The sequence below is a fragment of the Urocampus carinirostris genome, chromosome 9 (genome assembly GCF_059441175.1).
Source record: "Urocampus carinirostris isolate Australia breed hairy pipefish chromosome 9, RoL_Ucar_1.0, whole genome shotgun sequence".
NCBI lineage: Eukaryota > Metazoa > Chordata > Actinopteri > Syngnathiformes > Syngnathidae > Urocampus > Urocampus carinirostris.
The window spans coordinates 12,147,207-12,163,068 of NC_142357.1; the positions used below are offsets into that span (position 1 = coordinate 12,147,207).

Consider the following 15,862-nt stretch of genomic DNA (forward strand, 5'->3'; position numbering starts at 1 on the left):
TAAATGAGCTGAATGATGGATTATCATCTTCGTGGAGGGAAACATGATCATTTAAATGCATAGCAAGGTGAATGGGTCGCTGCAATTTAAATATGCAGGCTTATTATCCTCATGACCAGGGGCTATTTTAAGTTCAGAGCTTTGGCGGTGCTGAGGAGTGTCTTATCTCTCTACCTGTCCACCGACAACCACATACGTACATCTTTCAGTCATTAAAAATATCCATTTAGTAATTTAAGTAAGTAATTGATCATAAAATATTAAGTCAATAATATACCCCCGTGGTCTCAAACATAACCTGTTTTTTTCCCAAGATAATAGTAACTCAGTATCGTAAAAATCAGTATGTTAGGAAGAAAATGGACTGAACCATCTCAAGGCAGTGGAGTATTTCTGACGCTGTGTTGTTCACAATTTTGTTTAGCTCTCCCTTTTTTAATCTAGTGTCTCTCATCATATTTAAGCCTATCCTGTCTTTTATTAAAGAAAAGGGTTTATTAAAAATGCCATATTTTTTGGGGGTGCTTATATTGATTTGGGGGTGTTTACCAAAGACTGACTGGTTACGCCCCTATCGCTCATTACGATTTTTATCTAAAACATTTCATCACTAATAATGTCTTTTACTCAATTAAGTGTATTTTTATTATTGAATATTCAACTACTAGAGTGAATATGGTGTGAATAAAATATTAATTGAATACAGTACATGACTATGCTGGAACAATCTACAACTTTTTATGTAATTACAATCCAATATTTTACAACTTAATGGATTTCCATGACCTAAACAAATTCTAATATGCTGTAATATCATACATTTGATATAATTTCAGCCATCCATTTAATAATAATAATAAATGTCCATTGTCAAAAAATGTAACTATTTGTATGGTGAGTTGGATAAAAATTTGTGGAAGTGGCTTCTTCACTAATATTATTCAATATCAATCAAAACATAATGTTTAAATAAGTTGGGACCAATTACATAGAACTGTTAGGAAGTCATTCTGGATGAACTCCCCAACTATTTTTTTTAAAGGTAGATTTCAGCGGTCCCCAACGTGGTGCCCAGCTGAGAGACAGCTGAGGTGACAGTGGACCTGCACACCAGTGCTGGGTCATTGTTATTTTCCAGTAAAACGATTTAGTCTATTTAACCCTAATTCCAAGAATCAATCTGGTAATAACATAGTAAGAACATGGTAATAACATAACATGCTGTTTAGAAATGGATATCAAACTGAGTGCCCTTTGCACAAGTTGGTAACAAAAAGTAGCTCACAGGTTGAAAAAGCTTGAAGACCCCTGGTTTAGTGTGTAACATTTGACCACTAGATGGCACTGTATTGTCTAATGCGAACAAAAAACAGTGCCAAATGATCACCGCGTAGCAGCTAGAGGCCAGTCAAACATGGCGGCGACTACTCCACTATGTAAAATAATTACATGTTTCTTGACCTATGAATATTTATAAACATTAACATTGGTATGATAGTAATGGATTTTGGCTTATTATTCAAATTAATGTTGACTGAACTGAATGAAGGTTTATTGTTCCACTAAGAGGCACTAAATATTACACACTACCCCTTCAGCTTATAATATAAACTATTACTTTATATCATTAGTTTTTCAACCTGACTTGTTCCATTTATTTACCCGATGATAAGCGTCTTGTGACGATAGAGAAGTTTAACTTGCTTAAAGGAACTGTATGTATTATTTGACCATGCAACTGAAAACAAGTGCTATAAAGCACAAGGAAGAATTCAAACTTCGGATACTCACAGAGACCAAAACACATCATTCCACGTTTACCTTTCTTGACAAGTCTTTTTAAGGTGTTTGGGTATCTGTAAGTTATGTATTATCCAATGTTATGGAAACTAAATACAAAATTCTGAACCTTCGAGTATTTTAGAAATGCTTGTTTTTATGATTTTATGATAGTTCATGTATCAATATTGTTTTTTTTAACAGATGATTTTTATTCCCACTATAAAAAGCTAAATAAAACACACTATCCTTTTAACTAGCCTGATAAATATGTTAGAATTATAAATCACATTTTTGAGAGTTTATGATTTATTTGCAGTATCAAAGACCAATGTGTTACAGCAGGTTGATGAAAACCTCAAAATGGCGTCCCTTTGAGTAACTTTGACCATTCGCTTAAGACGCAGCCGGCATGAGAAAGAGAGGTACGCATCTGGCGACCTCCCCAAGGGAACCTTTTGAGTATTTATAGCCAAGCAAAACATCCCGTTGACTCGAGCGTTATCCTGACACAGGAACATCAAGAATTTATATTTCCCTTGCCTGATCGCGCTATACATAAATCATGTAGAATAATACATTATGCACCATGAAGGCCTGTGCACTGATGGCAATGGAGACAGTTTCCCTCAATGAGATCAAAGACACAACTTTGCCTTTTTGACACTTAGCCAATCTGAGTTTTTCTGTGAATGGCTTAGCATAGCACATTACTCTCACAAAACAATACAAGCGTGGTTTTGTACTGTACACAACTACCATGTACAAATACTTTAATTCCAATGAATAAACAATACGATTTTGTCACACTGATGTATTTTTTTAATTAATCAATACTAGACCCAACACAGGAAACTCACATTAGGATTGTAACTTGATCAAGTATATTCCGTTATTGTGATATCAAGACCGGCGAAATATTTCACTGACATGTCGAGAAAAACAAAAGCAGCACATTTAGGAAATATTTACGGTTAATCTAAATTAATATTTGAGCCACTGTGACATCTATCAAACAAAAATTTTAATCATACAAGCGAATACTTAAAAATGTTCTCGCTCAACCTTATCTTATTTGGTCACTCACTTCCACTCACTTACTTGATGATAATCAAGATGGCAGCACACACCAGTGCAGCAGCTATTGGCTCGCCGGCTAGTTTTATATTTTTTAACCTTTTGTATTTGTCTTACTTTTCCTTTCGGATACATGCCTGGCTAATAATGCCTACAGTCGCCAGGAACTTGTGATTAAGGACTGAAGCTGCATTAGGACTTTTTGGATGACGACTATGACACGCACGAAATCTCAAGGGGACTGTCGGATGGCCTCGGGATCTCCGTAGGTTGCCGGGTTGTGAAAAATTAGACTCCCCTGCAAAATCCAACCCCCTACGCGTAATTGCGCACAAAGCTTCTTAAGGCATATGGATTGGCATGATTAAAACACACAAAAAACGATCTATAATCATTTTAATTTTAAAAGTAATTAGACATGCAACCATCACCAACACCTACAACCAAAACACGCTAAATAATATTCACGATCACTACTAATTGTACACAAGTAAGCTTTATTTGGTGCACTGTAAGAGCTTTGTTGTAATCTATGTTTATTGTATGTAGTTATTTACTGATCGTTTTAACCAGTTGACCATTGGGAAAGTGACACCTGTCAAAATCAGACTCCCCCTAACTCCAGAGAGAAAAGTCTGAAACACTTCCAAATCACTGTGGGGACATATTGAAATTACAGAATGGTACCCTAGAAGTCACAAGTCTGTAGCTTGAACAGGGGTCGCTTTATTAGGGGGGGTGATATTTTGGCAACACTTGCCGAAATCGGACTCCCCCCTAACTTCTGAGAGAAAAGTATAAAAAGTTCAAAATAACTGGCTACTATAGTACACCAGATAAAGCCAACTTGTGTACAACTAGTTGTGATCGTGCTACAGATCCTTCAAAACTAGGACAGACAGGCTCAGAGACAGCTACTTCCCCAGGGCCATCACAACCCTAAACGAACGCTCAAAACTGTTAAAACAAATCTTGCGACAATTTGAGTTTATTTCTCTTTTTGTTGTTCCCCAAAAATCCTGGAGGAGTTTTAAAGAATCTACCGTTCTCGTGAGGCTCCGTAAGATTGTATTATTATTATAAATGGGGCAGTTTTTCTTAGCAATATGTTGTATTCATTTTTTTTTGGGCCTTTTCATTCAGATGATCTTTTTTCTTCAAAGTCTCTGTATTACATGTTTTTGTCATGATTGCCAAAATGAAGACACCTGGGGCTCACTTTTTCTTGGTTTGCCTGTGATGACCTGTGACCTACCCTTGGATTACCTGTGACGAGCCTTGGATGAATTTTTTTGTGTTGGGACTTCTGGAGCCGTCCCTTGAGGGGGGGTTCTGTCATAATTGCCAAAATGAAGACACCTGGGACGATCGTTTGGCGTGCAGCAGCGCGCTCTCTGATTGGCTGGCACTCCCCTCTTAAGCTGTCAGCACCTAGAGGGGAGTGTCAGACCGTACTTGTGTCTTTCTGCGTGTTTCGCCAGATTACCAGTACCAAAGACTTCTCCTGCTTGATTCCTGCCTGCCTCCTGTTTCGACCTGTTTCTGTCCCACGTTTACGATCTACTCTCCTGCCCTGGCCACCGACCAGCCCCCTAAGCTGGATTGATTCTGCCTACCTGTCACTGAACTGCCATTCCGTCCGACACTGCTGATGACTGACAAACACTGGCGTCCAAAGCAAGCTCTGACAACTCTTTAAAACGAACGCAATTGGGTCCGAGATTCCGTCCTGGTTCCTGACAGTTCTACCCTGGAGTGCCATGTCGAATCTTGTTGCACACAATATTTCACAACGATTATATTAATGACAGTAAAGACAATTGTAATTCATTTTTCCTCTTTGCAGATGTTGTCACTTGTCTTGATACTCCCACAGTTTTTCCACTACAACGACACGTTCTATTTTCTTTATTAGTACTCTGTCCCCCTTGGTTCCATGCTAGTTTGTTTTCTTAGCACGTCACATTCCAAGCACTCCTGTCTCTGCGCTCTTGTTTAGACATTGTACCGCCTGATAACCTTTTGGACTATCTACTTTGCTGCTTGGAATCGCGGCATCTCCAAACCTTTTCCATGGTTCTTTGTTAGCACTTTTTTGCCTCTGGTCCTCTGGTCACTCTTGTCTTGCTGCCTGCTTCCCATGTGATGAACACTGCCTTACTTAAGTACAGTGGAACCTCGGTTTTCCACCATAATCCGTTCCAGAACCCTGTTCGAAAACCGATTCGTTCGATCACCGAAAATCGTTTTTCCCATTAAAAGTAATGTAAAATCGTTTTAATCCGTTCTAACACCCTGAATGGTTACCATGAAGCTAAACCAGGCTAATCGTACGTTCGCGTTAGCGTAATCTTCCGTAACATGAACGTGTACAACTAAAAAAATCAGGTCGTTCACACGTCATTTAGCACCCGGGTCTCCACAAAAAGTGGTGAGCGGTTAAAGGATAAAGAAAAGAATTATGAATAGGATTTTTTACCTTTGTGTGGTCTGCAGAAGCCATGCTCTATTCCCTCGAAAGAAGGGAAACTCGCACACCTTCTTCATATTTTGCTATTATTTCTTTCTCAAATGCAATAGTTGTACGCACTACCCTTCCTTTTTCACCTGTAGCAACTTTGCTGCTTGCACCGACCTTCTTCGGAGGCATAATTAGGGGCTAAAACACTCCGTTCACCGATATCTAAAGCGAAAGCGAAAAGAAGTGCGCGCGCACGTCATAACAGTTCTTCACGAGGGTGGGGGCAATCTACACCCGTACGGGGCTCAGCATCGCACCCTAGCATACCGGCGTTCGAACTCCGATTTTTTGAACGAAAAGCGAAGCAAGATTTTCTCTTAATTTTTGGTCGAGAACCGATATGTTCGAACTGAGAGGCGTTCGAAAACCGAGGTTCCACTGTATTACTGTTTGATTGTACTATTCTGTGCTTCTGCATTGTACATCAAACAAGAAAGACAGAAATGCCTCTTTTAACCGCAGTGTGAAAAGACTTCAAAAATGTATCCTTACTCAGAAACATAGCGACATTATTGCATACCGTATCTGTAAGAAAAAAAATGCAGCAATATCAGGTACAAAAAAATGTTGCTGTGTTTTCCATGCCAAAGGCAAATGAATATTGAGCTCAATTTGAGTGTTTTGCAAAGTGCATGTGGAAGGCACGTAGAGGTTAGCGCCAGACTCCCCCGACTCGACTCAGCTAACAGAAATCTATTTAAACTTCACTTTACTGCCGGTAGAATTGAGTACTCTTAATGAGCTAGAGTGGACAACGGCAAGCCTTTGGAATCAGTCAGGAGTCCTAAAATTAGAAAAAAAAATCACCAGCAGTCAAACAAATTGCACCTGTACCCGAGAATGCTACAATGTGGTATGAGTAATGTGATTCCTTGAGTTCTGTCTGCTTAACTTCAAACACTAACTACGTTTGTTTGGGGGGGATAGTGAGACTTCAGCGTTGGAAATTTGCCTCATTATTTGTAAAAATAGTGGAATTTGTGTTCAAACTTCAAATGTGTTAACTTGTGTCTGATATAAAGTTCAGTAGTATTTTCATTTCATGATTGCGCATGTCTGTTACTGAAGTTAGGCGTTTTGGATTCCATTTTAGATTCCATTACAAATGTAGTCAATTGAGAATTACAGGGAATATTATTACATTAATATTACAAACTTGTTTTGCTGATCATTTGGTTGTTTAAAAAAAGGAAACAAACTATTATCTCCTGTGTAAACTGCACAATTCTTTCATTAAAAATATTAAGAAGTGGATTTTATTTTCTTGATTTGGGTTGGGGCTTTTCAGTAGGTTAGGGTGGATGGTCCTGAAATCCGATAAATTGAGAAACACTGATTTAAGCGCCAAAATATATTCAAGCAGGTTATTTACTTGGTAACAGTTTGTAAAAAAATGCGCCATGGAGTAAGACTTTGGGGAACTTTGTCTTAAATATACGGTAGGTACGAGTCATCTAGTTTTTGTTATGGTAATGTTTTTTTAATACTCATGTCCATTGATAATTAAAAGTTGTCTTGAGTAACATATTGTTTCCCCTCCTTTTCCTGGTCCTGCAAAAGTTTGTTTTGTGCGTGTTCTGGATCTTGTTAGGGGCAATATGTTCATGTGAGGACAGACAGCAAGAATACACACAGAAGTAGACAAAGCAAAAGGTTGTATGAAATCACTTTATTCTCAGAGTGTGCAGTGATTCCATTTTCATCTTGTATTTCTATTTTTTTATTTTTTTTGTTTGATGGTTTCCAGATTAAAATATTTGTCTTGAGAGGGCATGCAAGTGAGGCTAACAGAGCAGCTCTTAGGCGAAGGCGGTTAAAACACACGACGAGACACATCAAAACGCTTTATAGTCGCACCATCACACACCAAGGAGCATGCAGACGTCCAGGAAGAAGAGGAAGGAAGATGAGAAAACTTTGCAATAAAAAAGATCAAATTTTTGAGCATAAAACAGATATTAAAAAAAAAAATCATCTACCACTGGCTACCAAGAGGACAGGAACAGGACCAGCTAGGGACAACACAAAAGATTAGCACGCTAACTTTGGCATCCACGAGTACAGACCACAGAGGACTACAAACATCATTTACATTCAAGTTACATTAAATTAGTTTTAGTTTTTAAATAGCCTCTTTTACTATCAGTCCTACTTATTATTTTTTATGAGCAAAAAAAAAAAAGGCGTTTGTATAGTAGTAGTGGTCTGCCTTGAGAAATGGAAAAATATTAAACTCTGATGAGATAGTGGCAGCTTAATAATTCATACAAATTGGTCTGGGCCATATTCATAGCCTGGCAAAATTTTGTAGGGGCTGTAAACAATGATTGTGCAGGATTTCAGGGCCCCTGGAGATGTAAGTGACTTACGCTACTGAGGCTAGTAGAAGAAGTCTAGCGAAGGTACAAGCAACCTGAGATATGCAGAACAGAAGTAAAAAAGAATGTTGTATACTACTGCTTTCCACAACTTCTGCTTTTATGAGCGCCAATCTTTGGTTGAACTAAACAATGTTGTTTGCGTATCCGTGCTTCTGGTCGCTAATTAGCCTATGGCACTCTAAACAGAGGCTAGGCAGGGGGCTTTTTACCAGCATGATGAAATTGCTGGATGTTATTAATATGTTGCAGTCTACTGTGTTTGAGGCTTGTGAAAAACTGTGTATGCAACATTCAGGATATATGTAGCTCCTAACCTCTATGATTTGTTTCTAAAATAATTGCAGAGTCACATTCAAATACTGGAAATGCGTATGTGTCCTTTTTCATGGCTAACGGCAGTGTAGGTTTTGCCTAAAAAGACAGCTAAACGTTAGCGGAATGTCTGAGATAGCTGGAATGTTTCGAAAAGACGTCCTGGGAATGATGCAGATTTAAAAAAATAAATATCCGACAACCCTTCACTTTCCCATGTATAGAAATACATTAAGGTCTCATTTTTGTAACTAAACATGAACCAAACTTAGCACTGCTTTCTGAAATAGCTGGAATGTTTCAGATAGGGATGGAGCAATGACACATCTGGTACATCATCAACCTTTTCTGCATTTTCCCCAATCAACAATAACCTTGACAAGTAAATTGGCAGTGTTGACTGAAAAGTTTCAAAAATGGCATTGGGTCATAAACACACAAAATAAAACAAGGTATGCCCACATTTCGTGACCCTCACACTTTGTGTCATTTTCCTGGAACGAATACTGGACCAGATCTAAAACTTCTTTCCAGGTTTGATTTTTACTTGGAGAAACTGGACAAGAGACAAACTGAAACCGCAAAGTAATGCAAAAAACATCATCCCAAAGGTGGCGACCTCATAACTGAGTCGCATTAAATTTCTCTGTATTTTAAAAGATTGTGTGCAGTTTTTACATTTTCCAGATGAATGCTATAATTACGATGCGTTAAAAGAATGTGTTACAAAGACCGAGGAGCCTCCATCTTCAGCTAAACACGCAACAACAAAGATTGTTTGTCTTGACAGATTCTGCCACCCGGTAAAAATAAACACGAGGCGAGCGGATGGTGTTGATTAATATGGCGTTTGCAACCGTTTGTGAAGCATTTCCTATTTTCACGTTTCACTTCACAACCATAGAACCGAAACGAAACATTAGCAAAACTCGGCAGCCACAGGAGACAAACAAACTTGTGTCCTTTCAAGGACGCTCTTCCTGGTGTGGAAGAACATTCTACACAAAGTTAATTTAATCTGGATCAATTAACTCACAAAAAAACTGTTATTGCCTCAAATATTTTGCTCAGTGGTGACAACCACATCACGTCACAACATCTCACAGCATGCTAAAAATGTATCAAATGAAACAAAATCGCTTTAAAAAAATCAATTACTTGAATACCTGACAGGGATGTCCTGTTTTTCTTTGTAGATATCAAATATTAACACGAAAGAACAAAAAATTGTTTGGATTTTGTCTTCAAAGATAAAAATATGGCTTGTACTCATCTATCCATTTATATACGTCATATACATGTTTCATATATTTAAATAGAACTATTTGTTTAATGTCAGGTTATTTACAAATCAAAGTGGGCACAATGGAGGGAATTATGTCTTTTTCAAGGAATTATTAAGTGGCAGACATTGAATGAGCCTTTTTGTGGCCAACTTAATGTCAGGCCGCAGCAGTGGATGAGGAGCGCAGGAGTGACCAAGAATAGAGGAGTTGGTCTTTTGCAGAAAACTGTGTTACTTCTTGTTGAACATATCCATAAGTGGCGCCGGGATGAATTTCATCACCGTGTCTACGATGCTTTCCTCCTCTTCCTCTTCACCGCATCCGGTGGGTACCGCCTTCTTGGGGCGGGTCAGGCTGCCCTCCGAGGCCTGCTCCATGGCAGCAGCTGCCTCTGCCTCCTTCTCCTCCTTCTTCTTGATGCCATACTGCACAAAGTGAAAACAATAGTAATCAAATTAAAAACAGTGGGTGGCAATGAATGTGAATCAATGATTAAACTATAATGGCCAACATGGATAATTTTGGTAAGGGTGGAGATTTTCTAAAACTGCCATATATATATGTATATATATATATATATATATATATATATATATATATATATATATATATATATATATATATATATATATATATATATATATATATATATATATATATATATATATATATATATATATATATATGTATGTATATGTATGTATGTCTGGAGCTGTAAAAAATTAAAAGCCCTGTGTAAGCCATATGAGAAAGGAAATACATGATCTATCCGTCTATATTCATTGGAAATCGTAAAGAATGGGTCCAGTTTTTCCTACAGAAACCATACATCTCTACACCATCAAACATTTATAAAAAGGTACCAGGTAGCCATTGGGGAGCACCAAAGACCTGCTTTGGGTTCCAGATTAAGTTTTGAGGGTCAAGAAGTCCTAGTGTGTTGGCGATAGAAAGCATCTTCATCTGCCATTTGGTGCTTTTGTAGATCCAGAGCATTTAGTTGACATGATGGCTTTTAGAGAAACTTGAAAGTGTAAAAGATTTGTCCATATAAGGTCCATCAAGCTGCTTTACATATGTGTACAACTTAGTCACTTGGCAGAAAAGTGGCGGGGCAACTGTTTAGCCAATCACAATACAGAACACAATGCACAATGAAATTCCACTAAGTAGCAAAACCACGATAAGTAAACCATGATACAGCAAGGGATTACTGCACTTCCAAACAGTTGCTTGATGTAGCAGCGAGTAATAGAGATGCAATCTGAAGTTGCAAAAAAAAGTGATTTTGATGAATATAAATTTCACTCTGAAATTGTTCTGGGGTTAGTCCTTTAGTAAGCGTGCATTTGGACGTTTTTTTTCAGACTAAAAAAATTCAGCCATCCAATGAGAAGCACGCAGAGGGCCAGCAGGATGGTTGATCTTGAAGCAGAGATGCGGAAAATGGGATGAACTCCGTCGTGACCTCGTTGCGGCTTCCCCGTAATGGGATTCCAGGGCCAATAAATATCCCGGAGAAAGACCACCGGTTCTGCTGCGTAGATGAGCGGTAGCGCATTTTGTTTGTTTTCACAGACGGACCACGGGGTCGTCCGGGGATCGCTTAGACTAAATTTATTGCTGGGGAAAACAGCTCGTCAGCTCTTCTTCTGCCGTTTGCTCGCGATTCGTTGGAGTCCCCCAAGGCAAAACTGCGCAATCTCACAGCAATACAGCGCATAAATATGCTTTTTCCTTTCTGGTGCATGGAGTTTAACTTACAACACTAATAGGCTGGTGGACTCCCAATATCCTTGTTTTGTTTGTTTTTTATGATTTGTCCTTCCTTGTTATTGTATTTTATGATATGTCACTGTGGCTAAGATTTCTGTGCCGATATATGTAACTGAACCTCTATGACAATGTTTGCCAACCTTCCAAACTAAGCCACATTTTTTGCTTGTTCCTCATATGCACTTTTGAAGTGAAGTCACTTTTGAAGCACTAGACCTCTTTATGACATTGAATTTGAGGCTAAATCTTGTTTGTTCGGTTTTCACATTATTTAGGACAATTCAAGACGAGTCAACGGACCAGCATCTGGACCTGAAGCATGTCAACGCCTGCATCAACCATCCGGCAGAGATGGAAAGCTCCGTCCTTACTTTTATGGACTTTTTGGAGTATTTTACAGGCTTGAGGCGTCATTGCTGTCATGCATTTTCTGAACAAATTTCAACATATTACCTATTGTGTTTTTTTATTGATGTTCACTATGTTTTGTGTACTGTTACTCAAGGCTAAATCTATTGCACCCTGGTCATCCTGATCATCCTAGTCATCCAAACTTGTGAGGCCCCTTCTTAAGGTTTCTTATTTTCCTCATGCTGAGGTTTTGAGTTTTTCCTTGCCCGCATGTTGGTTTCAGATCAGGGAATGGTGTAATTGTAACCTGTGCAGTACCTTGAGGCATTTTGTGATTAAGGGCTGTACAAATAAATGTGACTTCTGTTGTTTTTATTTGTAAAATTAATTATGCAATGCCTGGAGACAAAAAAACGTCCTGGCCAGAAATGGAGAAGGAGATCTTGGGATGGTTTGAAACTCAGAGACAAAATGGATATGGAGTGTCTCAGCTACTTGGTCATTTGCAAGCTCTCAAGATTGCACTAACCAAGAAATATGACGGGTTCTCTGCTTCCACCAGTTGGTGTCCACGTGTTCTACTACAGTATGTATTGTATTACATGGCTATTTTAAAGCAGTTTTAGGTGGTATGCTTCTATGGGAAGTAATTTGTATCGAGTTACTTTGAGAGTAATGCGCTACTTTTGGTGCAGTAATCTGGGGGCTAACTGTAACCGATTACTATTTTTCAATAACCGGCCAAACACTGCACGTGACTGAGAGGCAACAGTAGCGAAATGAAACTTCGTTTTGTGTTTTTGCTCCTTTCACACCTCATCAAGTCCTACCTGACGGCAAACTTTCCACCTCCCCAAAATTGGTTTCTTGACAAGCGACAGTGTCTTTGAGGCTTCTCTTCACGGGTTTGAACTCCTCTGTTTTCTGCCACAATGTTTGCGCTTTTCGCCATCCGCCATCTGTTTCGCTCTACAGCTTTTCAGTGTTTCAAAGCGCAACAAAAGGCCCGAGGAGACGTTGACTGCGCTCAGTCGAGCCCCTGACATTGTTTTAGGGATGTCGCTTTCTCTTGCCTTTTACAAAACTCAACAAGGGGAACAACTGTGACTCGGCAGAGTGACAAAAAGTCAAGATGACTGTTGCACTTTTGTGTCTTCTATTTTTTCACTCACTGTTAATTGAGAATAAGTGTAAAATGGTATACAATTGGCATTTATTCAAATGGGAAATATTTCTATTTACCATATTTTCTCAATCAGAAATTACACTTCTTATGTTTTGAGAGCTGTGAAATAAGCCTTCATCTAATTCATCATATATTGGTAGAGAGATGGTAGAGAGAGAGCAATAATTAAACTGTTGGAGCCCTGCAACTGGTTGGCAACAAGTTCAGGGTGTCCCCTGCCCACTACCCGAAGGTAGCTGGGATGGGCTCCAGCACCCCTGGAACCCTACTGAGCATATGTGGTAGAGATAATGGATGGATGGATAAACTGTAGCACAGAAAAAATAGTTTTATTGTTTTAGCTTTTAAACGAAGTCTATGCGCTGCTCCTTTTGAATAAAAACAGCAATAGATAGGTAATTCTCTAAAATGAAAAATGTCCATGCAACGAGAAAATAGCGACTGCATGGCTTGAGTTGTAATATTTCCATGATGACAAGTGAGGCACAGCCTTTACACCAGGGTCGGGAACCTTTTTGACCCATATACTGTAGCCATAAGCTGTAGTCTATATATACAGATATATATATATATATATATATATATATATATATATATATATATATATATATATATATATATATATATATATATATATATATATATATATATATGTAACCGCGTTGTACGTGTCCCACCAAAGATCCACATTCACGCTGGACTGGATGATGAGGTTTTTATTATTACAGTTCTGCAAATGGATGAGTCACAACATTAGCTTTTTCTGCTGGGTTTGATCTCTTTGATCTCTTTGTAGTACTCTGGTAAAAACTGACAACAAAGCATATCAAAGAGCTTTCTTTTCACTTTACAGAAAATACATTTTAGAATATCACAATACATTTGTAAATCTTTGCATTTTAACAAGATACATTTAACAAGAGATCGTATAGTGGATTTTTAACGTTTACAATGAATTCAACATGTTTTTCTTTACTCTGAATTTTAACCAACATCATCCTTTTTTTATGTATATGAAAAATAGGAATAAAAACAATAATGAGTATAAAATGGGTACAATTTACCTGCAAATGGATGAGTCACAACATTAGCTTTTTCTGCTGGGTTTGATCTCTTTGATCTCTACAAGGGGAATTAATATTTAGTAAAACAGAAACAAAACGAAAATAAATCAAAACAGCTTGACAATATCAATCACATTACTATGCATGGTGAGAGATTTGTCAGCTGGGGTTATAATGTTTAAAATTAACTTATTTTGTGGAGCACCAAAAGATATGTCTTACCTTTGTAGTACTCTGGTAAAACTGACAACAAACCCCGCCTCCTGGTCACATGTTAGAAGCCAAAACCAAACCCCACCCCATACCAGCAGATGGCACTGTTGGACTCAGCATTGCAGTACATTTACCAAAAACTATACACATATTTTAGCAGGAATTTCAATAAAATAAAAGTTATTATTACACCCGTTACATACACCCCCCTGAAATTCTGCTAAATATGGGAGTGCTACACTAAACAGAAAAAAAAAAATCACAGCCAAAACGGCAAATACTGATGAAAAAGACACGAAAACTGGTACAGTATTACAAGGAACAAACTGAAGTGCATGTCAGTTCTAAAACTCTCCCAAAAAAGGAGTGTGAAAAGAAAGGAGGCGATCAAACTCCTATCTAAGCACAGACTCAAAGATGCCTGTTACATCTCTGAAATATCAAACATTGTTCCTGTAGTTGTAAGTGCTCACATAGGCACAATTCTTGTTTCTTACTCAAGCTTTGTTACTTAAACTGAAAGTGTATCTCTACTGAACTTAAATTAGGAACTAGCAGATATTGCAGACAGAGGATTGTCACCTACCAACTGGTCATTCATCTGACAAATTAGACGACTAGGAGGCCTGATGGACTGGCGGACCCTAAGACCATAACGGTCAGGTTGAGCACAATTAACCTGAGCTTGAAGGTCTGGGACAGTCAAGTCTAAACAGTCAGTATCAGGGGAGTCTGCGTCCGGATGGTCAGGGTTCAATGGGGTCTCGTCTGGGAGACCCATACCCAAAGGGATCATGTTTTCAGAGCACTGTGATGGGCTTTCCGTATTGTCACTTGAAGTATGGTCAACATCTTGTTCGGGGATGTGCTGACTTCCTCGACTGGATGTATCAACACTGCGAGAGTCGGACTGGGCATCAGATCTGCTGTCTAGTGAGTTATCCTCTACCTCTGGATGAACTTGCTCTTCACCTGCCTGTATCACCCAGTTTACTGTACGGACATCAGTGTCTTCAACCGCGTCAGGTAAATCAGGGCATACATCACTTCCATGCATAGCAGCGTCAGACTCTGAGTGTTCAGATTCGCTGGCCAGATCATCCTCTAAGGGCAAGAAGCTAACAGAGAGCAGCAAATTCCTGTGAACTACCTTTTCTTTGCCCGTCAGACAATCCTTGACTCTATAGACATTGAGATCAGGCTTGAGTGATATGACTTCATACGGGGTCGACTCCCACTTGTCTGCAACTTTGCGTTTCCCCGGGACACCTCTGTTGGCGATCAACACCCGGTCTCCCACGACGAGGGGTGATCCTTTGGCCCTACGGTTGTACAGCTTGGCATGACGAGTCTGTTCTCTGAGAGTATTCCTCTGTACAATCTGAGCAGCTTCATGTAGATCTTTCTTCAGATGGCGTACAAAGTCAGAGTAGCTGACAACAGCATCATTGGTATTAGCATGTTGAAACATGACATCGACAGGGAGACGAGGGATTCTACCAAACACTAGGTAAAACGGTGCAAACCCTGTTGTCTCATGCTCTGTGCAGTTATAGCAGAATGTGAGCTGCTGCAGCATTTGTGGCCACTTTGCTTTGGGCTGAGGGGGAAGGGTTCTGATCATATCTCCCAATGTTCGGTTAAATCGTTCTGCAATTCCATTTCCCATGGGGTGGTACGGAGTCGTATGGGATTTCTCCACCCCTGCCATCTCTAGAAGCTCTTTGATCAGTTTGCTCTCAAAATTAGCTCCCTGATCAGAGTGGATACGCCGTGGGAAACCATAGACAAGGAAGAAATCCTGCCACAGACGGCGAGCAACTTGTTTGGCGGTTTGATTCCTGCAAGGGAAGGCATGCGCCATCTTGGAGAAATGATCAGTTACGACCAGGACATCTACAGACTTGTTCTCTTGC

At 39.1% G+C, this 15,862-nt stretch overlaps 1 protein-coding gene across 1 annotated transcript in view; it reads right to left on the reverse strand.

Annotated features, from left to right (window-relative positions):
• Window positions 1-7,031: 7,031 nt before the first annotated feature.
• The window catches only part of LOC148359330 (complexin-2-like), a 96,503-nt gene continuing 87,672 nt past the window's right edge, over window positions 7,032-15,862 (reverse strand). The window contains exon 4 of the mRNA XM_088344557.1: window positions 7,032-9,781. Within this exon, the coding sequence (XP_088200683.1) occupies window positions 9,587-9,781 (195 nt within the window). The 3' untranslated portion in view covers window positions 7,032-9,586. The remainder of the gene's footprint in view (window positions 9,782-15,862) is intronic.